At 43.4% G+C, this 27529-nt stretch overlaps 1 protein-coding gene across 1 annotated transcript in view; it reads right to left on the reverse strand.

Annotated features, from left to right (window-relative positions):
* The window catches only part of LOC116978330 (A disintegrin and metalloproteinase with thrombospondin motifs 2-like), a 225808-nt gene extending 208317 nt beyond the window's left edge, over window positions 1-17491 (reverse strand). The window contains exons 1-2 of the mRNA XM_033029419.1: window positions 17046-17491; window positions 16359-16717 (exon numbers count right to left, since the gene is read on the reverse strand). Of these exons, the coding sequence (XP_032885310.1) occupies window positions 16359-16717; window positions 17046-17127 (441 nt within the window). The 5' untranslated portion in view covers window positions 17128-17491. The remainder of the gene's footprint in view (window positions 1-16358; window positions 16718-17045) is intronic.
* Window positions 17492-27529: the final 10038 nt, after the last annotated feature.

The raw sequence follows: 27529 nt of genomic DNA on the forward strand, positions 1-27529 counted from the left end.
GAAGGCAATAACGTTCAGTCAGTCCTCCTCCTTTGTTCATCCGTGGTCGGGGCTATGAACCCTCGGAAGTCGCCGCTAGGGAAGGCCCGATGTACAGGCCCTCTCATCAGGATGCTCGAAACTCCGACGTCGGGACGGACGGACACTCCGCGGCTTGGAGATCCCGAATCGGCCGCTTCCTACCGGAGACCGGGGCTTCACGATGTTGTTGGTCGCAGGCCGGCGGTCAGAGCTCTTCTCCAGCGATCCCGGGCAAGGGATCACAGGCTCTGCTATGGACAGTCCACATCGCGCCCGCGGCTAGAAGCTCCGCAGACCGCGGCTTCAGGATGTTATAGGCCACAATAAAAGTACCTAATCTATACTATGGACTATACTATGTATCCGCTTACTCCTTCTGGATGTGGTGAAGTTGGTAAGCAACTCTGCATATACTCCCGAGGGTATTAAAGTATATTGGGAGTAACTGAGTAGTGACAGATTCAGATTCCATTATGGAATAAGGCTGTTTGACCAGTGGCCTGATATCCCATTTGGAGAAGAAGTTGCTGCTGCTGGCCCTCAGTGCTGGGTCTATGCCAGGAAGCAATAGATCTAAACCAGAGGCAAACCACTGAGCTTTCAGGCCTGTCCAGGCATAAGAACTGCTTGCTCCTTCCGGATGTGGTCCGGAAGGAGCAAGCAACTCTCCTCCCCATGCCCGTACTCCCAATGCTCATGTCTCCCAGGGTGGGATCTTGAGCTGGTATGTCAGGTAGTCACCAGGCAATGTCAGTGGCAACTTCTTGCTCCGATCCTAGCAGTGGGTTCGACGATGGCCCTGGAAGATTGGCTCTCCAGAAAGCTGCCACGATCCATGACTCTTCCCACCTCAACATCTGTGGGACCTGATTTTCATTCTGCCTGCACAACCAGAATGTTTTGTGTGGCTTCTCAGGGTCCTTTTGTGTGCCTGTTCCTGACTATTATTGATGCTGTCGATGCCCTTCTACTTGCTAACCCAGAGTGCAGGATTTGTTGGTAAATCTGGAAGCAGGCAGGTAATAAGTCCAAGAACGTTGCATTTAATAATGCAAACTGAAAAAGGAAGAAATTCGTGAAAAACGGTAATACTGCACTGGCCTCACTTATTATTTATTTATTTATTTATTTATTTATTAGAAGTACAATACAGTGGTACAAAATTTATGTTAACATATTACATTCTCTGTACAACTTCCTTTTTTTTTTTTTTAAAGAGAAAAGTAAGAAGAGAAAAAGGAAAAAGTGGTTGTAGAAAGTAAATAATAGACTAGTGAGCGTGAGTGAAAAACAGATAAAGAAAATAGTGACAAAAAGGAATAAGTGAAGAAGGAGAGCAGGAGGGAGTTTATTCAATCGCCACAAGGAGATGAATTTTTTATATTCTAAATCGTCTTTCACCCATACCTGAAACTTTTAATTTTCATGAGACTATGGCACCACATGAATCCAGGAAATCAATAAATGGGGACCAACTCATTAAGAATTGATCTCGTTTGTCTATTAGGAGGAGTCTCATTTCTTCCAGATGTGCTGTGTCCAACATATTACTGATCCACATTTTAAATGTTGGTATATTAGCATTTTTCCAAAATTTAAGTATGAGTTTTTTTTCTGTTATTAACCCATAATTGAAAAATGAGTTTTGGTGTGTATTTAATTTGTTCCCATCTCCACTTACTCCAAATATAATCATTTCAGTATTAGGTTCCATTTTTATCTTAAATAGCTTCATTTATATATAAATCATATTGCACAGTGCAAGCATATTACTGATTTGCATTAAATCCTAGCATTTAACAAAAACATTTTCAAATTCAGAATGGCAAGCAGTAATTAAGAACTAAGCAGAGTGAACAACAGCTAACTCCGAGTGACATAATTAGCATTTCAGTTTTGATTTCTTGCTTTGCTTGTCACAATTATTAGTGGCTTCACACAAAAACTTCACTTAGGTGATTACCCACCTTTCAAATGTTAAGCCATAGCTGGCTTCTACTCAGAGTCGCATAGCACAGAAACAGGCCCTTTATCCCACCATGCTGGCCTTTTTATCCTTTGCCCATTTATTATCCCACACTAGGTCCAGATCTTCCTCTGTCTTGTCCATTCATAGGATTACTCCACACAAAGCCATTCTGAATATCCCAGATCAGCCCTGCCTTTCCAAATATACATAAATGCCATCACTTTGAACTTCTTCCAGTAAATTGTCTCTTAGTGACACAAGGCTCTGAGGCTTGTGGTTACAGTTTATCCCCGTTGCCCTTCTTGAACAAAGGAATACTGTTAGCACTAACATCCAGCCTTCTGGCACTTCACCTCACCCAGCTATCCAATCCCTTGCTTCCCACAGCAACCTGGTATACATCTCATCCCACTCTGGGGATTTATCAACCTTAAAACATCTTACCCTACCTTCTTAATGCTGACCTGCTCCAGATTATCTACTTACCCCTGTCTGAACTCACTATCTTTCATGTTCTTGCCCTTGCTGGATACAGATGAGAAATAGTCATATACAATCTTGCCAACATCACCTGGCTCCACACATCAATTACCCTTTTGGTCCCTAATGAGGTCCACTCTTTACCCGGCTATGCTCTTGCTGATGATGTACTTGTAGGTTTCTTGGGATTTTTTAATCCCAAGGGTTCTGACTTGAAATGTTACCTATCCTATTCTCCAGGGATGCTGCCTACCTGCCTGCCTGCCTGATTCATTCAAGTATGTTGTGTAATTCCTTGGTAAATCAGCATCTACAGTTCCTTGTTTCTACATGTTGGGATCTAATTTGATCATACTTCTCAAGGATGTTTCATGGTGCCACTTTGCCTTCCCAATTTCTTTCTTATGTTCTCTCCAACATACTCTCTCTATATATATCACTATATCGTTCCAACTTTGTCTTTCACGCTTTCCAGAATGTGCTGGCCCTGAACTTCTCATACCTCTCTTTTAATAGTAAAGCTTCTTCGAAATTGAATAGCGGATTAACAGTCAGCTGAAGGGATATGACCACGCGGGTAGGTGGGATTAGTATAGCTGGGACATGTTGGCTGGAGTGGGAAAATTGGGCCAATGGGCCTTTTGCAAACCTTATGACTCTATGACTCAATGACTCTATCCAGTCTAACTGTTTACCACCTTAACAAATGGAAAACAAGAATCTTGACGTTTTGAAACAGTTTAGCCGGTGTATCCATATATGCTTATCTTTGCTCATGTCTGAGGGAAATATTTTGATCAGGAACTATTTCTATTTCGCTCTATGAAGCCCTTACCACCACAGTCATGACTAAGAGGATGATCATGTTAAATGGTGGAATACAATCAAAGAACTGAATGGCCTATTCCTAATTGATATGTTTCCAGCAGGGACACAACTGTGTCTGAGCCCTTCTTGTTTATGATGACTTGTCTTTCAGGATTGGCAGGGTGATTCAGGAGGTGCAACTCCAGAGCCAATAAAATCATGAGAGACCCCTTCCACCCCTGCAACAGACTGTTCCAGCTGCTACGGTCAGGCAAACGCCTCAATTGCTATGCTGTGAGAATGGAGAGGTTGAGAAGAAGCTTCTTCCCAGAGGCCATTAGGACTGTAAATTCCTATCTCACCAGGGACTAACTTTACTGTACCAGTCTACTGCTTTTTTTTTTTTTAAATTGCTGTTTTTTCCCCTTTTTCCTTCCGCCCACAATATTTAATATGGAAAAGAATATGTGATTCTGTTACATTCTGTTTGTAGTTTGTTTGGTTGTTTGTTTGTTTGTATTTTTGCACAAAGTCCGCGAGCATTGCCACTTTTCATTTCACTGCACAGCTCGTATGTGTATGTGACGAATAAACTTGACTTGAATCATTTAATTTGATGTGGGATGGAGTCAATGGCACTCATAACAAGATCAAATTCACAGTTAAAGAGTTCTTCAAAGTGTTCTTTCCAGTAGTCTCGGTTGCTTCTTTGCCCTTGATTAATTCACCTAGTACCTGGTTTACAGTTGAATGGGCCTTGGTTGTTTCAGCTGCAGATTGCCATGACAGCACTGAAGAATCAGCACGTCATGGCTGTCAGTCAGTTGCTACATATCTAATGCTCTTTCCATCTACCATCTGTTTTACGTTATGGGTTTGACCTCAGCCTTCAAGTGGCTGTAGAGTTGTTTCTTCCCTCGAGGCTTGATGGCATTTCCAAATTAAAAACATCTTACTTTATTCCTGGATCTCCTTATTCACAAAAAATTAGTTCTTGTGTTTTCTGGTACAGAATCTGAGCTCCTCAAATGTGCTCATCGTGTGGGGCCTTGAGGTGCCTGAGATGTTGTGGACTGTCTGCACTTCCAGTTGGATGGGAATGGTCAGGTTGTCGTTAAGCCACTTGCTAAGGAGCTTTCTTTACATTGTTCGCGAGACGTTCATCATTGATTTTTATGCGGCAACAAGGTTGCGGCTGCCACTGGTTTGAGGTCAAGCTGATACAGATAACAGGGAGAATTAAGCAATGGTCAGTCCAAGAGGCACGGTGGCACAGCCCCAGAGATCTGGGTTCGATCCTGACTATGGGTGCTTTTTGTAGGGAGTTTGTACATTCTCCCCGTGACCGCATGGGTTTTCCCCAGGTGCTCCGGATTCCTCCCACACTCCAAAGATGTACAGGTCTGTAGGTTAATTTGGCTTCTGTAAATTGTAAATTGTCCCTAGTGAGTAGGATAGTGTTAGTGTACAGGGATCGCTGGTCGGTGTGGACGAAGGGCCTGTTTCCGTGCTAAATCTCTAAACTATAAACTAAACTAGATACTGATATATGTCCTGCCTTGGGTGAGGAGGAAATTATCGCAGTCACTTGATTGCTGCCAAGAGAATCTTGCGCTTAGCTAGCCAGCAAAACAGGATGTCAGTTATAACAATTCTGCGTTGCAAGCATTTTGTCAGGATAATCCTCCCTACTGAGCAACCTGCCGTTTGTTAATGATCCCCTGGTTCTTATCCATTATAAATATTCATGGATAACCTTTTCCATGCTCGTAAGATGTTTGCCCTGACCTCCTGGTGCCATAGTCAGGATTGTGTTCACATGACAGCCTTGAAAATATACCTCTCAAGTTTGACTTTCCGGAATCCGCAGTGAGTTGCAACCCAAGACTGGATATACAGTTAAATAGTCAGAAAGACTGTTCAATCTCAGCAAACCTCCAGAATGCCATAAGCAATACAAAACTAACAAACAAAACCAAGCTGTTTGCATACACAGCCTGCGAGCACTGTGTCCTTGTGTAGAGTAGTGACAAGGACAAAATATACATGTCAAAATAAAAGCCAAAAAGCTTCCTCCAAAGTTGCTAGTGTTGCATTTTTGACATCTAGCAGCAAGATTCACCAGCGTGAAGGTCAAGGTGAATGCTGACCATCGCTGCACAACTCAAATAGCAGACACCAGGCACCCTTTGCCATCCAGGTAGAAACATAGAAACATAGAAAATAGGTGCAGGAGTAGGCCATTCGGCCCTTCGAGCCTGGACCGCCATTCAATATGATCATGGCTGATCATCCAACTCAGTATCCCGTACCTGCCTTCTCTCCATACCCCCTGATCCCTTTAGCCACAAGGGCCACAACTAACTCCCTCTTAAATATAGCCAATGAACTGGCCTCAACTACCTTCTGTGGCAGAGAATTCCAGAGATTCACCACTCCCTGTGTGAAAAATGTTTTTCTCATCTCGGTCCTAAAAGATTTCCCCCTTATCCTTAAACTGTGACCTCTTGTTCTGGACTTCCCCAACATCGGGAACAAGGTAGAATGGAAGATGGAAACATCTCAAAGGACTAATTCAATATGCACTTCAAAGATATCTTCATGCAAGGAATGGAGGCTTTTGAAATTAACCAGAATCTTTCTAAGGCCACAGCAGAAAAAATGAGCATGCAATGCTTCCTCCTCAAATATATATGCACGGTGGCGCAGCAGTAGAGTTGCTGCCTTACAGCGCCAGAGACCCGGGTTTGATCCTAACTATGGGTGCTGTCTATAGGGAGGTTGTACATTCTCCCCATGACTGCGTGGGCTTTCTCTAGGTGTTCCGGTTTCTCCCACACTCCAAAGGCGTACAGGTTTGTAGGCTAATTGGCTATGGTAAAATTGCAAATTATCCCTAGTGTGTAAGATAGTGCGAGTGTACGAGGTGATCACTGGTTGGCGCAGTCTCAGTGGGCTGAAGGGCATATTTGCGTGCTGTATCTCCAAACTAAACTAATATGGTCAAAAATCATGATGAGAAATAGTAACTCAAGTTTTGTTTCTACCGCCATGCATGCCCAAAATCATTGCTGAAAGACTAATATTCATCTTAATAGTCGCAAGGCAAATTATACTACAAATGAGTGGATTCCACTGTCCCTCATTGACAATGCCAATAACAGCAACAATATAACACTGACATCTGAACTTAAAGTGTTAAATATTCATAATGTAGCTTGTATCAATATTGTATTAATGTAGTTCATCACCTTGTGATGATTGCAAATCCAAGCACGATATTGTCAAAAATTATCATCAGTAGTTTTTCCAACTAGATAACATATCCAGTTGGTCAGTCATAAGGAGTGCTGCTATTGCTGCAAAGTGCCTAAACCTGCATTTTAGAAGTACGAATTGGGCAACAGACAACCTGCTGGAGGAAGTTAGGAGGTTCAGCAGCATTTGTGGGGGTAAAATAAATGTCAATGTTTTGGGTTGAGGCCCAGCATCAGGATACAATATGGAGATGCTAGAGACTGCAGTCAGGAATCTCAAGCAAAAAAACAATCATAGTCGTGCAACACAGAAACAGGCCCTTCGGCCCAACTTCTGCATGCTAACCATCTACACTAGTCCCAACTACCCGTGTTTGACCCATATCCTTCAAAATTTTTCCTATCCATGTGCCTGCCCAAACGCCTTTTAAATGTTCCTATAGTACTTGCCCCAACTCCCTCTTCTGGCTGCTCATTCTACATACCCACCATGTAGAATGATGGGTAGAAAAGGTTGCCCCTTAGGTTCCGATTAAATCTTTCCACTCTCACAAAGCTATGTCCTCTGTTTCCTGATACCCCTATTCTATGTAAAAGACTGTGGATTTACCCTATTTATTTCCCTCATGGTCTTAAACACAACTATAAGATCACCTCTCAATTGCTGGAGGAACTAATCTGAGGAAGAGCCCCGACCCAAAATGTTGTCTGTCCATTTCCCTCCACAAATGCTACTTGATCTGCTGACTTCCACCAGCAGTTTGGTTTTTGCTCAGGACACAGTGTGGCGGATGTGCACTGCAGTTAGTTCACATTGCATCATGCAATCAAAACAGAAAAGTGACAAGTGGATGAACTTTAGAATTACTATGAAAATCCCATTTAGCTGTTTCAAGAACAGCTACATGTTCCCCTTACACCAGGGCCTTCTAGCAAGAGCAGAACTCGCTATCAAAACATGGAGGGGACGGGAGACACAATTTTTTGGCGGCCACTCGCGCATGCGCGAGCGCACACTCACACACACACGCGCGAGGCTTCGGAGGCTCAATCCAGCGCTAAAAGTGGAGATTTTAAAATCGGGATCACTAAAACTTGGGGGGGATGTCCCCACACCTCTCAAAACATGGGGGGGACGTGTCCCCTCTGGCTCCCCTGGGTTTTCCGCCCCTGCCTTCTAGCAGTAAATAAATGCTGAAAACATTTTCTTAAACTGAAAGCCTGGCAAAAAAACAAATTTGCTTCTGTGGATATTTGTTCCAACATGAAAATATGCTCATTGATTTCTACATGATCTACAGATGCTCTCCATGGATTCAGTATTGGGTCTTCATATGTATTTTTTTTGCAGACCTTTCAGATAATTTAGAATTTCTAATATGGATCCATCATTGGTAGGTTAGATAGCAGTGTGAAACATGAATTTATGTTCTCTCAATAATCTGAGTTTATGATGACAAAGACTTGGATTGTTTTCTCTGAAACACCATTAGTTGTGGGGAGCTCTGATAAATGTGTATAAAATTATGAATTGAATACTTTATACTTTATTCACTGATCTGGTTAAATTTAAGACTGCGCAAATCATGTACAAAGCAAGAAATAATTTACTTACAAGAAATATACAAAAACTGTTTATGGAAAGACAGGGTGGGTATAATTTGAGAGGGGAACATAATTTTAAAAAACTCAATGTCAGAACAACTCTTAAAAGTATGTGCATAGCAATCTGTGGTGTGAATTTGTGGAATGGTCTGGAACAGGAGATAAAACTTAGCACAAGCATAATTCAGTTAAAAAAGATGTATAAAAACATTTGTTTAAAAGGATATTGGGATGAGGATAGGTGATTGTGAGTGGGCTATTTGTTATACTGATTGTATTGGGAAGGGTGATTATAGAGTGATGGGTTGTATATATGACTAAGATACTGTATAGTATATGAGGGGTTTTTCTTTTCTTTTTATTTTTTTATTTTTTGTATGGCTTTGTAAATATTTGATTAGTGTATAAATGTAAATAATTTGGTGTACATATAGTGGCTGGTGTACATATGGTGTACATATAGCTGCTAAATTTGTATAAGATAATTACAAGTAGTTGAATAAGGGGTGGGAATTAATAAGCTTTGGCTTCTTCCTGCTCCTTTTCGGACACATACGATTTCATTTATTTATAGATATTGTTTATGACACTTTATAAATACTTTTGATTTGTTTTTTGTATGTTGTTTCACACTTGCTTTTTATTCTTTTATTCTGTTCGAAACAAATAATAAAATAAATAAATAAATAAATACAGTGAAATTCTTTACTCTCACACCCAAGGTATGCAAATAGTCACCCATGAAGGGCGCTTACAAAAGGGAGGCGTAGATAAGGTAGACAGTCAGAATCTTTATCCAGGGATGGTTAAAAATCCAATACTAGCTTGAAAGGTGAAAGGGGCAACATTTAACGAAGATGTGTGGAGCAAGTTTTTTTTTTAATGCAGAGGGTGGAGAGTGCCTGGAATGCACTGCCGGGGTAGAGGTTCCGGCAGATACACTGGCATTTAAGAGACTTTTGGATCGGCATATAGATATGCAAGGAATGGAGGGATATAGATTATCTGCAAGAGTTGGTCTTGGCATCTTGTTTGACACAGACATTGTGGGCTCTTGTGCTTTACTGTTCTATGTTTTACAGCTTGTGAGTAGATGTTTTATTTCAGAAGTAAATACAATAATCGAACTTGTAAATGATAACAAGCATCATTGTAGTTGCTTTTATACAATGCAGGAAAATATTGTCTTTCTCATCTGAAATTTTGATATTCAGTCCCCAGGGCAATCAAGTGAGACAAACGATTTTGATGGCAGAAATCAGAGATACAGAGAAGTTGTGATTATCCACAAGCTGGTAATATCCAATGTTTCAGAAATCCCGATACCCTCCCATCCCCCACCTCCAATTCTCCCGACAGCCTTCTTAGTGCAACTGACTCCAACTATAACTGCTGGAATGCCACAGTTGGTTAAACAACAAAAATAGCAGACAAATGCACTGGCAATTTTGACAAAATGACTACAATTTGAATGTCAGCTTTGCTATTTTTGTTTAAATGATACTATAGTTATTGCAGGGAAATTATCATTGTCACTTCTTTATCTGAATCGTGATATTTACTTTTTGACAGAAACTTCTCCCTTCATGATTGAATAATGCTAATCTTAGAATAGTGTCAGTCAGTTTCATGAAATAAACTATTAAGGGACTTCTTGTGCTTGCGTGAAGACCCTTTCCAAGTGTTGGTGTTTCACTTCTGCTGAAAGGTTATCTCCAGTTAATTGATTTCACCAATCTGGATGAGTGGATTTCGCTCTTCAAGGCGGCTGCCTGGCATGCTAGGTGTTTCCATCAATTTTATTTAACATCTGCTTTGTTGCACTAAAAAAAAGTATAAGATTGGTGAAGGTGCCTAAAATAAGTTTAAAGTACACTAGGAAGCACTACATATGGAATACAAGGTGTTGTAATATGCTGCTCGCCGGAATAAGACAAGATGTGATATTCCCATTCAATTATATTTGTCACAAAACCCTTCAATTATTTTCCTTCTACAATGATTTTGGCAGTAAAGGAATATGTTGCCAATATGATGTGGTTGTTTAAAAGCTTGGGGTTAGCTAGAGTCTGGTCTTAATTGCTGTATACCCCAAATTTAACTTGTCTAGAATGCTGAAACAGACTACTGAATTTAGCACTCTAGCGTTGAGAGGATGAAGTTTCCTGTGTAGACAACACGTACCCGCTTCATTCATTGATGTGTGAATTGAGGCTGCACCACAAAATCTTTCTGTAAGTTCATGGTCCAAGGGAGAGAGTGCACAGTTCTCAGATGTGACACGGGGGGCTCTGGTGGAGGTTCACAGGAGAGGTACCCTGAAACCAGAACAGGGAAGGAATCCATCTCACTCTCCCTCCTTCTTCCCTCCAACAGCTGGCCCTCCCCTGCCTAGCCTCATGTCCCCTCTCATATTCCTTCTCCAGATCAAATAAGCTCCCTTGACCAAGGTTTCCCTTTTTCCTTTTGTTATTGTATAGATGTGCAATGAAAAGGATCAGTGCAGAACTTTTACTCATTCGTTTTGTGAATTCCTGGGAGAACTTCTAAAATAAATGTTCAGTGTTGGCAAGGTCTTGATGAAATCTCCTTGAATATCTCCTGATATTTTCCAGATCTCCCCTCCAAAACTGCAGCAGTAAGTAAACAATAAAAGGTGATAAACATATAAAGGTTTATTTAAATCTCAAAGGTCTCTGCAATGACTTGTTAATGTAAAAAACTACTGTTTACTATTTGGAGAAGGCACAGGAACAGCGCTTGCCACCTGAATAGTGTCCTGACTTTTTATTGACTGTCAGCAGAGAAAAAAAATATTAACCTGTCATTCACATAGCACCGGCCACAGTTCAAGTGGGAACACTTTTCCCCATGGTGGTCTTGTGATAAATGTAGCATACCACACCAGTCTCACCAGAATTTATAACTCCCTTTTTGGTTGAGAGGAAATTACAAATTGATTCTACCAAAAGCATCAGAAAGTTCTGCAAAGTTGCAATAGGTAAGAATTCCATTGTTCCAGTTTATGTCCGGTACTTACGACAAATAAACACACTCTCTCAAATATTAGAGATATGCTTTAAAAGCATAAACATCGCACAGGTTTGCAAAAACTTTATTGTATTATTACGAATTACATCACTCATGTCATGAATTGTTATGAAAATGATTGAAATTGTTCCCAGTTTGATCATTATCGCATTCCCTCATATATTCACCACTGGAACGTTTCATTCCTTCTTAACACAGTCTTGTATCTCTAGAGCATCACCCACAACTATGCAGATATAATCCACAACCACGCCTAAGCACTCTGTAACTTTTTGATTTATGAAGTGGATTCTTTTGGATTTTAAACCATCACAAACTAAAAGCAGCTGTTTAAATGAAATTAATCTTTCAAATTCCTGCCACATTTCAGAGTGTTAAAGTTAAACTAAGGAATGAACTAGGATCCATGTAATCAAACAAAAGCCATGCTTGTACCGTGTATTGATTATCTCAGTTTAACTCAAATATAATTTTGATAGATTTGGTATTTAACTATATTTTCTCCAAATCTAATTATTGAATATGGTCTAATAAAATATTGCCAGACAGTTGTTGAGTTAAAGAGCCAGTAATCCAAATGACTGAAATTCCACATCTTCCAGAGATGGCAGATGTGGAATTGCAATTCAGTGAATTATATCAGTTTAAAAAAAAACTAATCTTGATAATGGTAAGCATAAAATAAATAGATTGTAAAAGCCCATTGTATTTAATATAAATCCTTTCAGGGTCCTTTCTGATATGGCCCATATATGACTAAATGCAGTTGGTTCTTAACTGCCCTCTGAAATAGTTCAGCAAGCCATTCACTTGCATAACCACCACGTTAATACAGAATAAACAGTATCTTTCCAAAATGGGTTCAGCAGTTCAGAAGGGTAATTAGAATTGGACAGAGGGGATAAATGCTGCCTTACCAGCAACACTAAAACCATGACAAACAAATAAATGAAAAGAAACGCAACTCCATACTCTAGTTGGGTCAGGCACCATCACTGGGGTACATGGATAGGTGACGTTTCAGGTTGGGACCCTTCTTTAAACTGAATGTTGGAGAAGGAAGAAAGCTGGCAGAGAAGAGGGGCAGGACAAAGACTGGCAGGTTACAAGTTGATACAGCAGATTACAGGTCTGCTTTTTTTGATAGGCAGATGGTAGGACAAAGGGAAGAGATGAAAAGGTAGGTGTGAGACAAAAGGATTGAAGAGTTGCGAATTGTGAAGCTAGAGGAAGGAATGTAGATGGATGAAAGAGGTGCGAAATAGGTGTGAGTCCAGGTGGAGTACAGGGTGGGGAAGGGGGGGGGAGGAGAAAGAAGGGCAGGAGAGGGGGAACAAGGTGGGGGGGAATGTGTGTAGATACCTAAAATTGGAGAATTCCATGCTCATACTGTTGGGCTGTAAACTATGCATTTGGAATACGAGGTGTTGTTCCTCCAATTTGTGTGTGGCCTCACCCTGGTAATAAAGTAGGCCCAGGATAGAAACGTCAGTATGAGAATGGGAAGAAGAGTTGAAATACAAGTGTTCGGCAAAACAATCGCCAAGTCGACACTTGGTCTCGCCAATGTATAAGAGGCCACTTCGGGACCCCTACATGCAGTAGACGAGGTTAAAGGAGTTGCACAAGAGCCTCTGTCTCACCTGGAAGGACTGCTGGGGTCCCTGGGTGGAGTTGCTGGGAGGAGTATAGAGACCCACATTCCTTCTTCTAGCTTCACAATTCTCAACTCTTCAAACCTTTTGTCTCACACCTTCTGTCTTTTCATCTTTGGCCTTTAACCAACCATCTCCCTATCAAACCCTCCCTCACTTGTATCAACCAATTACCTGCCAGGCTTTGTCTTCCCCTCTGCTCTTCCAGCCATCTCTCTCCACCCCTCTCCCCACAGTCAATCTAAAGAAGGGTCCCAACCCAAAACAATGCCCCCCTCCATTGCCATAGTGAGGCTAAACGCAAATTGGAGGAACAGCATCTCATATTTCGCTTGGGTAGCTAACAAATCTTCTGGAATTTTTAGAGGATGTAACTGGGAAAATGGGCAAGGGAGAGCCAGTGGATGTAGTGTACCTGGACTTTCAGAGTGCATTTGATAAGGTCCCACATAGGAAATTAGTGGGCAAAATTAGAGCATATGGTATTAGGGTTAGGGTGCTGACATGGATAGAAAATTGGTTAGCAGACAGGAAACAAAGGGTAGGGATTAACAGGTCCCTTTCAGAAGGGAAGGCAGTGACTAGTAGGGTACCGCAAGACTCGGTGCTGGGACCTCAACTATTTACAATATATATTAATGATTTAGATGAAGCGATTAAAAGTAACATTAGCAAATTTGCAGATGACACAAAGCTGGGTGGCAGTGTGAACTGTGAAGAGGATGCTATGAGGATGCAGGGTGACTTGGACAGGTTGGGAGAGTGGGCAGATGCATGGCAGATGCAGTTTAATGTGGATAAATGTGAGGGTATCCACTTTAGTGGCAAAAACAGGAAGGCAGATTATTATCTAAATGGTGTCAAATTGGGAAAAGAGGCAGTACAACGGGATCTGGGGGGTCCTTGTTCATCTGTCACTGAAAATAAGCATGCAGGTACTTACAGCAGGCAGTGAAGAAAGTGAATGGCATGTTGGCCTTCATAACAAGGGAAGTTGAGTATAGGAGTAAAGAGGTCCTTCTACAGTTGTACAGGTCCCTAGCGAGACCACACCTGGAGTATTGTATGCAGTTTTGGTCTCCAAATTTGAGGAAGGACATTCGTGCTATTGAGGGAGTGCAGCGTAGGTTCACAAGGTTAATTCCCGGGATGGCAGGACTGTCATATGTTAATAGAATGGAGTGGCTGTGCTTGTACACTGCAATTTAGAAGGATGAGAAGGGATCTTGTTGAAACATGTAAGATTATTAAGGGTTTGGACATGCTAGTGGCAGGAAACATGTTCCCGATGTTGGACGTGTCTAGAAACAGGGGCCACAGTTTAAGAATAAGAGGTAAGCCATTTAGAATGGAGATGAGGAAATACTTTTTCACACAGAGAGTTGTGAGTCTGGAATTCTCTGCCTCAGGTGGAGGCCGGTTCTCTGGATGCTTTCAAGAGAGAGTTATATAGAGCTCTTAAAGATAGCGGAGTCAAGGGATATGGGGAGAAGGCAGGAACGGGGTACTGATTGTGGATGATCAGCCATGATCACATTGAATGGCGGTGCTGGCTCGAAGGGCCGAATGGCCTACTCCTGCACCTATTGTCTCAACCAGTGGTATGAGTATTGATTTCTCTAACTTCAAGTAATCCCTGCATTCCCCCTCTCCATCCATCTCTCCAAGTGCACCAGCTTCTCGTTCTCACCGAGCAAATGGCTAACAATGACCTGTTTCCTTTATCATCATTACTTTTCTGCATATCTTTCATTAATTTGTTCTATCTCTCACTATATCACCATCTATAATCTCTTGTTTCCCTTTCCCCTGACTCTGTCTGAAGAAGGGTCTCAAACCGAAACGTCACCCATTCCTTTTCTAGAGATTCTGTCCTGCTGAGTTACTCCAGCATTTTGTGTCGATCTTCGGTTTAAACCAGCATCTGCAGTTCCTTCCAACACATCGCCTATTCATGGTCTCCAAACCCACAGTTACTCCAGCGCTTTGTGTCTTTTTTTTGCAGTCCCTTGTTTACACACTGTGAAACATGTGGTGCAGGACAACAGTACTGTCTGCAGTAACCATTAACCCATGACAGAACAAGCAATCCAGAGATTACTACCTCTGATATGATTGAAGATGATCAAGAGATCTAGAGTTAAATGGAGTTTGAGAACTGAGAAAAGAGCAACAAATACACACAGAGAAAAAAATCAAAACGCTACTATAATACAGCGAGCTGAACACCTTTGGTTAGGCTGCATTTGGAGCACGGTGTGCAGTTTGGACTCCCCCGTCCCCCATTATAGGAAGGATGTGGTGGCTTTGGAAAGGATGCAGAGGAGGTTTACCAGAATGATGTTTGGATTAAGAAGTTGGGCAGACTTGGATTGTTTTCTCTGGAATGCCGGAGGTTGCTGGAAGGCCTCCGGCGTTCCAGACTATATAAAATTATCAGATGCATAGATAGGGTAGACAGTCAGAATATTTTTTCCAAGTTGAAAATATTAAATACTAGAGGTCTTAGCTTTAATGTGAAAGGGAAAAAGTTTAAAGGAGATGTGTGGGACAAGTGTTTTACACATAGGTTGGTAAGTGCTGGAACGTGATGCCAGGTATGGTGGTGGAGGCAGATAGAAGAGACTTCGGGATAGGCATATAGATATGTTGGGAATGAAGGGATAAGGATTGTGTGCAGGCAGATTAATGTTAGTTGTGGCCTCACCTTCGACATCGAAGGGGCTTCTCTTGTGCTGCACTGTTCTATATTAGATATGCTGCTAAAGAATCTTAATATTGTATTTTAAATGCATATTTCATTAACAGTTCACTAACATGAACTGGCAGTTAAATACTGATAGGAAAAAGATGCAAAGATGCGAGATTAACAGAATACATCTATCAAAGAGTCTCTGGAATTCTATGATTATGGATGATGGACACCATTTCGGAATATTCATAAAATTGGAAAATGTTGTGAAAATTGTGAAATGGTCATCCTTTGGCAAGATAATTCAGGCAGAGACAGAGCAGTTACATTAGGCCAGTGGGAATCCCTCAGAGTATGGCATTTAATATTATATCCCCTCGAAGGGAATGGATACGCCTTCCAAAATATACTACATTCAATTGTTTTACAATTTAAAACTCACATCAATATTATCGATTGAGAATCAAAGTAATTCCTTTATTGTGTAAGTATATCCTAGACAGGCCGACACTTTCTTTGAATAAATAAACCTTATCTTATTTAATACACGTTAAATATTGCAAGAATACTTGTTAGGAGTGGTGCAAGTTGAAGGTACCAGCGTCTATAATTCCGAATAAAAATATATAATTTCAGATATCTTCCATGAGTATTACCAGTAATCAATTAATATCCGAACTGTTATTTTAATCATGCATCATTGCCTATCATGCAAGTTGAATTTTATGCTGCAAAATTGACAGAAGATTCAGTGCTGAGAGGGTTAACGTGCGAATAAGTGAAGTAGGTTGCTGAGGAAGGCGTGCCGGAATGTTGCTTACCAGCCCATCGCAGTTGCTGATGGCGACCGAAGTCCCTGGTACATCAATGATATCTCCGGAGTAGACGCAGTCTCCGCGCAGAGGCTCCTTGCGTGTGACATTGGCGTCTTGCCACTCCACGGTAGCCCCGGGTGCCACCAGCTTCGAGTTCAGCTTCAACCGGAGGTGAAAACTCTGCCCCAAAAGCGTGACATTGTAGTACAAGCGCCCGTCAGCCGGAGCTTGCTGACAACTCCCGCTGTCCCTCTTTGACCGTCGTTTGCCGGCTCCTGACACGGCCAGGGACAGAAACCTGCCCTGCACATCTGTGCTGCTCGGAGTCACCAACTCATAGCTCTTAAATTTCTCCTGAAGTCGATCTGCAACAAACAAACGCTGTGAAACGTCTAAAACCACGCGTGTAAATTAAACCATCGGGGGGCGGGGGGCATGGAGTTATTATCTTACAGTAAGTAGCGTTGGCGTTTGCAGCGACACAGTCTTATTGGTACCATACATCCCCAACAGCATTCTTCGATAATGCGTAAAATAAATAAATACTGTGCATTTCCCGGTAGCAAAAGATCCAGAGAGCGGAGACACACTAACACACTGTCCGCGCCAAATTCCCATGGAAATCCGCTCTGTTCACTCTTATGAAAGTATCTGTGATCAGATATGAAACCAAGGGCACCCGCCCATACATACCTGTATGCTGGGCTAGAGAGAGGCCGTCCGCACGGAGAAAAAATAAAAAGACACAGTAAAATGCTCCACGTAAGTAATCCATTGCACGCTTCCAAGTGTGAGAAACTTGTTCGGTTTCTGCATTAAAGTTGAGCGGCTGTGGACTGCGGCTCCGCGCTGTGCCAGCGCATTGGCGCGCCGCTGCCAGGGAAGGTGCGGGCAGCGCTTGCCTTTTACTCTCAAGCTGGTCCTCACTCCGTGTCACTGGATCGGAGACGGCGAACCAGGGTCCGGGAGGTTGGGAAAAATCATTGAAAAACACGGGACGTATCTCATGAAGTCACTGTGATTGGCAGCTCGCTGCCACTGCACTCAGAGGAAGAAACTGACGGGAGGAGACTGTTGGGTCCCACCACGTGTACATGTGGGTCGTGCCAAGAGTGAGCAGCAGATTGGGATGATCTGGTGTTAAAAGTTGATAATTCCGTCTCTCATGCCTTCCGACTACTGAGCAAGGGCTCCCTCTAGGTTTCAATGGAACTCCCAGAAGCAACAAAAGAACTACAAACAAAAAGTTACATTTCAACCCTGATCGGAAACCTAGAGGCACAAGCGACTGCAGATGCTGGAATCTTGAGCAAAGAGCTTACTGCCAGATTGAGATAGCATGTGTGGACTGTGGAGGGAATGGACAGTCGATGTTTCAAGTAGGGACCCTTCTTCAGACTGATGAGGAAGAGTCCCGACCCGAAATGTCGTCTTGTCTATTTCACTCCACAGATACTACCTGACCCGCTGAGTTCCAGCGGCGATTTACATTCTGCTCGAAAAATTAGATGCTTAGCGACGGCGTCAAAAGCAGAACTTAAATATCTCCGGTGTAAACCTTCGAAATGCTTATGAGAATTCAATACTTCTTCGGAAACAGCAAATTAAACGTTTGGCATGTGATGGAATAAATTTAAATTTCCAAAACTAAACTAGCCTGGTATGTGTCTGAAGATGGGTCCCAAACCCAAAACGGTCGCCTGTCTGTCTATGTCCTCAAGAGATGCTGCCTGGCCCACTGAGTTCCTTCAGCACTTCGTGGGGGGGGGGGGGGGGGGGGGGGGCTAATGGTAGAAATGGTACCCATCAGGATAGGATAAATAAAATAAAAGACACAGAAACAAAATATTTTGAATTTCAAAAAAGATATGCATTTTCAGAAGCATTGAATCAACATTTCAAGTCATTAACCTTCCATCAAAACAGTTGGGATGAGTTTTCATTTGATTCCATTGTAGTCTAAAAATCTATACTTCTCAGTCATCTAAATTCTCAAAGAACTAAAGCTTTAAGTGGGCATATCCTCAGACGTTTGCTCTATTCATTTATGGTTTGGAACCTTTACTGTACGTTAATTACTTTTCAACCGAGCTGTTAAAATAACAACAAAACACACGCACACACTCAGGCTGCATCTCTTGAGGAAATGGATAGGCAACCATTTTGGGTTGGGACCTTTCTTCAGACTGAAACTAAATAGAGAGAAAGCTGAACAAAGCCTTGAACATGATAGGTGGATACAGGTGAGGGGGGCTTTGATTGTCAGATGGGCAGACAATGTTTAGAGATGAAAAAGAGACAAAAGGGTGTAAGACAAGAAGAGGATTGAAATGTGGTCAGGAAAATGGAGATAAGTGGAAAGGGATGAAGGGACGAGGAAAGGGGAGCGGGATTGTGTGAGAAAAAGATGTGCACCTGAGTGGGACACAGGAAAAAGCGGGGGAGAAAAAGGGAGCGGGTGTTAACTAATATTGGAAAATTAAAAAATAACAAACTTTTATACATATTTCACCAAATATCCTTGGAAAACATGGCATATTTTTTCCCCCCAAATTTAGGTTTCACAAACAGTTAATAAACAGATTAACTAAATTTTTTGGGTGAGAGAAATTTGACCAGGGCAGATGGTGAATTCACTGCTTTTCTTTGTAATGTATCATTGGAATATTTACAGTAAGAGGTCACTGCGAATAATCTCACTCTTATTTCTCTGATAATGCAATAATAATCTCTGAACATAATTCAGTTCATTTATCGAAGATACTGCCAATGTCCTTAATAGAATTTGAATCAGTGTTATTGTGCTAGCAAGTAATACATACGAAAAACACAAACTGCAATCTCTCTTCAATGGGATCTACTATGCTAATGTATATGAGATAATTAATTTCACTGCAGTTTAAGACATTGAAGACAGTGTATAGGAATAGATTATTAACTCTGGTTTGAAAACCAGCAGTAAGGGATTATCTATTTGAAATCACCATTACGAGAGTGGGGAAAGAGATTAAGAGAAGGAGCTGTTGTGCAGAAACCTGTCAGAGCATGAAATACCTCTGCAGGGAGTAAGTGAGTTGGGGACCATTTCATATTAATGGAGAAATTAGATAAATAATTCAAGCAGAGAGAGCCACAGAGTTGTGGATAGAAAATGGGACTGTGGAATTAAATCATAACGCTTTCTATGATATAGTCAACATGGGCACAGCTGATAGAGGAGTATCCTAATAGATGTATGGTTTATTTTTAGCTGGAATCTGAACACAGTAAGACAGTTGAAGCTATAAAGAATGTTATAATAAAAGCAGAACGCTGGAAAAATTCAGTGGGTCAAGCAGCACCTGTGGAGGTGAGAGATGTAAATCAGTTTCACGTCAAGTACCTGCAGCAGACCATATGTAGGATGTGCCCTAATGCAGGGTCATGACCCAAAATGTTAACTTACAGCTTTTCTCCCCAAATATGCTGCTAGATCCGTTGAGTTCTTCCAGCAACCTGTTTTTGTTCTAGATTTCAGCATCTGCAGTCTCATTTGGCTTCAAAGGATGTTATAGTTTCCTCCTTCTCCTCCTCCACCCCCCCCCCCCCCAGCTATCAGGTTGAAGACCAGACGATGTGAGAAAAATAGTTCAAGAATAAGCTCCACAACTATTAGCATTTCTAAGGCAATCCTTTATATTAGTAGATCAAGCAGCATACAGTGGCATGGAAATACTGAGAGTGTTATCTATGTATATATTACTAAAACTCATCTTGCTTGTAAGATTATATCTGTCTGTGTGCCTGTGATGTCCTGAATTACGCCAAAATTATACACGACAGCGCTACAATTTTGGCCCACCTTATTCACCATTGTCCTGTGGTGTGTTGTATCAACTTTGATTCAGATTGATGGTATATTTTACAAATTATTGACATTGTAAACTTTACAAAACCCCACTGAAAACAATCTTTCATCTGCACTGGCAGTTACAATGGGATATGATGTCACAATGGGATCTTATTTACATAAACTGCCCATCAGCAGTGTTCCACCACATAATGACATCACAATGGGATATCATTTACATTTTTTAAAAGTCTGTTTTAAAAAACACAGCAGCATTCCATTCAGATTGATGTTATATTTTACAAGTTATTCACATTTTAAACTTTCAAAAATTAACTTTTCACTTTAAAAATCAAACTTTTCACTTTGAACTTGCTCTGCCTGTTACAATGTTACCAAATGACAGAACACCCAGTGCAATGAAAGATTTGTTACATTGTGGTAAGGAGAGGGAGGGAGTGGGGGAGGGGAGGGGAGGAGGAGAAATGTAATTTAAACATTGTGTTTAGTGGGGAGTGGGTAGGGGAGAGGTGAGGAGTGGGGGAACAGGGAGATAGAGGGAGAGGAGGGGGTAGGGAGTGGAGAGGGGTTATGGAGGGAGGGAGGGAGTGACTGTAAGGGAAAGGAGAGTGAGTGGGGTGAGGGAGGGAGTGGGGGAGGGGTGGAGGAGAGAGGAAAGAAGAGGGAAGTGAAAAGGAGGGGGAGGGAGTGCTGGGGATGAGGGGAAATGAGCTGCGCCTGCGCAGTTGGGGGCTATGGATGAGTGGTGGAATGTTGCGTTGGGGAAATGGGTTGCATTGGGGGAAGGGGTGAGTGGTGGAATATTGCCATGTGCGGACGGGACATCGAAGGACGAGAAGCCAAAGCGAAGAAGTGTAAGCCAAGATACCAGAAACGACACCGAAAAGCCAAATAACTGAACGGACACAACGACAAAAAGCCAAATAACCGAACTGACATGACGCCGAAAAGCCAAATAACCGAACGGACACGATGCCAACAAGCCAAATAACTGAATGGACACGACGGCGAAAAGCCTAATAACCAAACGGACATGACGCTGAAATTCGAAATAACCTAACGGACACGACTCCGAAAAGCCAAATAACCGAACAGACACGACGCCTAAAAGCCAAATAGCTGAAAGGGCACGGAGCCTAAAAGCCAAATAACCGAAAGGGCACGACACCTAAAAGCCAAATAACAGAAAGGGCACGACGCCGAAAGGATACGAACCCGAGCGGACTGCACGCCGAAAGGACAAAACGCAGAATGGACATGACGTCCAAAAACCGGCGAACAGTCATGGTGTCTCCGGGGACGGGATTTGTCCAAGACCTTGTCAGCGATTGGTCCAGACCCCCGCGTCCATCACATCACTGGCTGGGGGGAGACAGACGTCATGTCCGTCTGTATATTATCCTTTTGGCGTGGAGTCCATTCTGGTTCGTATCTTTTCGGCATCATGCCCTTTCGATTATTTGGCTTTTAGGCGTCATGCCCTTTCGGTTATTTTACTTTTAGGTGTCATGTCTGTTCGGTTATTTGGCTTTTCGGCGTCGTTTCCGGTCGGTGTCTTGGCTTCAACTTCTTCGCTTCGGCTTCTCGGCCTTCAACGTCCCGTCCGGGTACCGAATGTTGCGCTGCAGGAATGGGGCCTAACGGGTCACACATGGTCTAGTCCAGGGGTCGGCAACCTTGTTCTGCATAGGGGCCGTTCGCATGTCTGTGAGCGGATGGCGGGCCACATCTATCACGTGCACACATGGATCCTGTACCCATCCCGCCCCGGATGGCAGGCAACATATCACCTGTCACATAGATCCCACCCCTTCAAGGACGCAACCCGGACCACTGACTAAAGATCATAGAGCGGATCAAGATACTCCACTATGCAGTATATGCACTATGCAAAATATGCAGTATCAACAATGCCAACCATTTGCACAGGTTTGTAACTGAAGGTGCTGGGTACAAAGGGAAGGAGGTTGTGTTGAACTTCGTTAAAACATTGGTTTCATTAAAGCGGGGATATTGGGCACTGCACTGTACAGCGCGAAAGCACGGCAGAGAATGCAGACAAGATTTACTAGAACAATGTAGGAAGGAACTGCAGATGCTGGTTTACAGCGAAGGTAAATTGCTGGAGTGATTCAGCGGGACAGGTAGCATCTCTGGAGCGAAGGAATGGGTGACGTTTCGGATCGAGCCCCTTCTTCGATTTTACATACATAAACAATGAAAGTAAATTGACTGCTCTTACAGAAAGCATATGGTCAGCAGACACTCCACCTCACCCATCCCATCATCTGTCCAAACCAGCTATATAATTCCATACAATGCCTCCACGGCGTCTATATTCCAGAGATAAAAAGAGTACTTGTGAATAGACACAAATTGCTGGAGTAGCTCAGCGGGACAGGCAGCGACTCTGGAGAGAAGGAATGGGTGACGTTTTGGGTCGAGACCCTTCTTCAGACTGAACTGAACTCTCGTCGGTGAGAATACGTGATTGTCTGAAGAAAGGTCTCTACCCGAAACGTCACCCATTCCTTCTATCCAGAGATGCTGCCTGTTCTGCTGAGTTGCTCCAGCATTTTGTGTCTATCTTTGGTATAAACCAGTTCCTTCCCACACAGGAGTACTGGTGACTTGTTGCTGGGTACTTTACAATTTGAGTCTCGTGATAAATTACTTTCCCATTACACAATTGGGTATTTCTTCAGGAGACCCGTTTATTTCATGTATATGAATATTGGATGCATATCGGCAGTACATTTCATATGATTCATTATTAAAGCAGACTTCCGTCAGTTAATGGCTATTGTTTCCTCGCGTTTTTAGTTCATTTCGTAATACACCTGATAATGAGACCAAACAACTAATGTCCAGTTTATAAAATAATGTGAAGATTTATACATCAACAGGTCAGAAAGAGTGGGGCGTACATTCATTATTTTTAAAAGTGTCTTTCGTTGAAGATAAATGAGTTGTTCGTTGCTTGCGGATTCCCTCAAGTTTTTTATGTAGATTTGTATCAAATTGCATCGTTTCAGGTTTCACATTTGGAATTTATTTTGGAGCTGGGTTCAGCTGGGGGTCCACGGAAGTTGGAAGAATTCTGCTTACTGGGAATAAAGACCAGAGGCAGAGCAGCGCGGACACTTCCCGTCTCTAGGGCGTGCACGCTGGCAGTAACTCACGCCGATTCACACTTACTCATACAAGTTCAAGTTCAAGTTCAAGTGAGTTTATTGTCATGTGTCCCTGTATAGGACAATGAAATTCTTGCTTTGCTTAAGCACACAGAAAAATAGTAAGGCATTTACTACAGTACAGATAAATGTGTCCATATACCATGATATAAATATATACACACATGAATAAATAAACTGCAAATAAAGTGCAAATAACAGAAAGTGGTTGTTAATATTCAGAGTTTTGTCCGAGCCAGGTTTAATAGCCTGATGGCTGAGGGGAAGTAGCTATTCCTGAACCTGGTTGTTGCAGTCTTCAGGCTCCTGTACCTTCTACCTGAAGGTAGCAGGGAGATGAGTGTGTGGCCAGGGTGGTGTGGGTCTTTGATGATACTGCCAGCCTTTTTGAGGCAGCGACTGCGATAAATCCCCTCGATGGAAGGAAGGTCAGAGCCGATGATGGACTGGGCAGTGTTTACTACTTTTTGTAGTCTTTTCCCCTCCAGGGCGCTCAAATTGCCGAACCAAGCCACGATGCAACCGGTCAGCATGCTCTCGACTGTGCACCTGTAGAAGTTAGAGAGAGTCTTCCTTGACAATCCGACTCTCCGTAATCTTCTCAGGAAGTAGAGGCTCTGATGTGCTTTTTTGATGATTGCATTAGTGTTCTCGGACCAGGAAAGATCTTCAGAGATGTGCACGCCCAGGAATTTGAAGCTCTTGACCCTTTCAACCATCGACCCGTTGATATAAATGGGGCTGTGGGTCCCCCTCCTACTCCTTCCAAAGTCCACAATCAGTTCCTTGGTTGTGCTGGTGTTGAGGGCCAGGTTATTGCGCTGGCACCATATGGACAGTTGCTCGATCTCTCTTCTATATTCTGACTCATCCCCATCAGTGATACGCCCCACGATGGTGGTGTCATCAGCGAGCTTGATGATGGAGTTCGCACTGTGGTTCGCTACGCAGTCATGGGTATAGAGTGAGTACAGCAGGGGGCTGAGCACGCAGCCTTGAGGTGCTCCCGTGCTAATTGTTATCGAGGCTGACACATTTCCACCAATACGAACAGACTGTGGTCTGTGGACGAGGAAGTCGAGGATCCAGTTGCAGAGGGATGCGCAGAGACCCAGTTCTGCGAGTTTGGTAACCAGTTTGGAGGGGATGATTGTGTTAAATGCCGAGCTGTAATCAATGAATAACAGCCTGACATATGAGTTTTTGTTGTCCAAGTGGTCCAGTGCGGAGTGGAGGGCCAGCGAGATCGCATCCACTGTTGATCTGTTGTGGCGGTACGCGAACTGTAGTGGGTCCAGGTTTTTGTCGAGGTAGGAGTTGATTTGCTCCATAATCAACCTCTCAAAGCACTTCATCACCACCGGCGTTAGTGCCACTGGTCGATAGTCATTGAGGCACGTCACCTTACTCTTCTTGGGCACCGGTATAATTGATGCCCTTTTAAAGCAGGTCGGGACCTCAGACCTCAGAAGTGAGAGGTTGAAAATGTCCGTAAAAACTGCCGCCAGTTGGTCCGCGCAGGTTTTTAGAACACGACCGGGTATACCATCAGGACCAGGTGCTTTTCGTGGGTTCACCCCTCAGAAGGATTTCCTGACATCGGCCTCTGTGACTGAGACTGAAATGCCATCACAGCGAATGGGGAATCGGGAAGGCACATCAGTATTCTCCCTATCAAAGCGTGCGTAAAACGCATTGAGCTCGTCAGGGAGTGATGTTTCGCCGATATTCGAGCTGCCTCCTGTTTTCGCCTTGTAGGAGGTGATTGCATTCAGGCCCCGCCACAGCTGCCGAACATCTGTCTCTACCTCCAGCTTGGAGCAGAAGTCCCTTTTGGCCTTTTTGATGGCCTTACCAAGGTCGTATCCAGTCTTCTTGTAGACCACTGTATCATCAGACATGAATGCCAGGTATCTGGTCTTCAGAAGAGTGCGGATCTCAAAGTTCATCCAAGGTTTCTGATTGGGAAACACTCGGAAGATTTTTGTAGGGATGCAGACCTCCACACATTTCTTAATGAAGTATATGACGACTGTGGCGTATTCGTTCAGGTCCGTTGCCGAGTCCCTGAACATTGCCCAGTCTACAGACTCCAAAGTATTGGCAATTACAAAGGACACCTTTATGATATTACCAGTAACGATGGTAGCCTTCATCAGTGACATTTCACAACACTCAATTTACATATGCTGCAATGTTAGCTGTATATAAATATCAGCAGCAGCTTGCATCACTCCATCATTAGTACTCAGCAATAGACAATAGACAATAGGTGCAGGAGTAGGCCATTCGGCCCGTCGAGCCAGCACCGCCATTCAATGTGATCATGGCTGATCATCCCCAATCAGTACCCCGTTCCTGCCATCTCCCCATATCCCCTGACTCCGCTATTTTTAAGAGCCCTATCTAGCAGAAATTGTAACATACTGCATACTCTCAGATCATCATATGGCAACACCTGCTGTAGTTGTTGGAAAGACAGCAGTAGGTTTGTTCATCATTTCCTCAAGCAGGAGACGATAACCTTTGACGGCATCCAAGGTTTCTGATTGGGAAACACTCGGAAGGTTTTTGTAGGGATGCAGTCCTCCACACATTTCTTTATGAAGTCTGTAACGACTGTGGCATATTCGTTCAAGTCCGTTGCCGAGTCCTTGAACATTTCCCAGTCTACAGACTCCAAACAGTCCTGGAGTTGTTCTTCTGCCCCCCCCCCCCGACCAGCTCTGTGCTGTCCTCACTTCTGGGGGTGCGCTCTTTAATTGCTGCTTGTAGGCAGGAAGAAGCAGCACCGTGGTATGGTCGGACTTGCCGAAGTGAGGGCTAGGGATAGAACGATTGGCATTTTTGATGGTGGTGTAGCAGTGGTCAAGGGTGTTAGGTCCTCTGGTGCAGCAGGAGACATGTTGGTGGAAGTTGGGGAGTGATTTCTTGAGGTTCGCCTTATTGAAGTCCCCGGCAATGGTGGTAAATGCCTCAGGGTAAGACGTCTGGTGTTTGTTGACCACGGCGTGCAGCTCCTCCAGTGCCAGACGGACGTCTGCCTGGGGTGGGATGTAGACCGTGGTCAGGATAACGGAGGTGAATTCTCTTGGGAGGTAGAAGGGACGGCACTTCACCGTCAGATGTTCGAGGTGTGGAGAGCAGGAGTTGGACAGGACTGCCACGTCTGAACACCACGCAGAGTTGACCATGAGGCAGACGCCCCCTCCTCTCCCTTTCCCAGATGCCAGGGTACGGTCCATGCGGTGGATGGAGAACCCTTCAGGCTGGACCGCTGAGTCTGGGGAGCTGGGGGTGAGCCATGTCTCTGTGAAACAGAACACAGAGCATTCCCTCAGCTCCCTTTGATAAAGCAGTCTTGCCCTCAAGTCTTCCACTTTGTTTTCAAGGGACTGTACATTAGCCAGTAGGATAGTAGGGAGAGGGGGCCGAAGTCCCCTGCGCTTCATTCTGACCTGAAGTCCTGCCCGTCGGCCACGTTTCCGGACACAATGGAGGCTTCCCCTTTGTTTCCAGGTGTTGTACTTGCTGTACCTGCTGTTTCTGCGAACCTGCGCTGGAACGGGGATTCCCTCACAGACGGCAGCTCCAGCTCTGTAACGAACAGGGGTTCCCTCAAAGTCGGCAGCTCCAGCTCCGTTGTTCCTGGAAGATCCAGCCCGTCGGCTCTGGGGGTCATCCCGGGGTTTCAAGGTACAGTACCTGTGATCACACGCGGACATACGCAGGTGCGATCAAATTTTATGCATGGGCAGGAACTCAGTTCTGGAGAAGTGCTGGAGGAACTCAGCGGGCTAGACGGCATCTGTGGAGGGAATGGTTCTGGGGCACACTGAGCAGCAGGCACCGCAGCCGCTGCAACTACACTTTTAGATGCGGGAGGAAAAAATTACGACCATGAATGCAAAAAAAAATCCGCCAGCTGGCCGGATGATTTCAGGGGGTAGGTTGCCAACCCCTGGTCTAGTCCATTACTAAATATATTTACGTCTTCTTCCTCTTCCTTAGGTGATATAGTTTGATAACAAATCTTGTAGGTTTTTACAAGAAATTAATACCGATAGGTTTTTAGGCCACCAGCATTGTATTTTAAGGAGCATCATAACAGTTATAGAATTTTACTTGCATAA

This window comes from Amblyraja radiata, chromosome 11 (genome assembly GCF_010909765.2).
Source record: "Amblyraja radiata isolate CabotCenter1 chromosome 11, sAmbRad1.1.pri, whole genome shotgun sequence".
NCBI classification, from domain to species: domain Eukaryota; kingdom Metazoa; phylum Chordata; class Chondrichthyes; order Rajiformes; family Rajidae; genus Amblyraja; species Amblyraja radiata.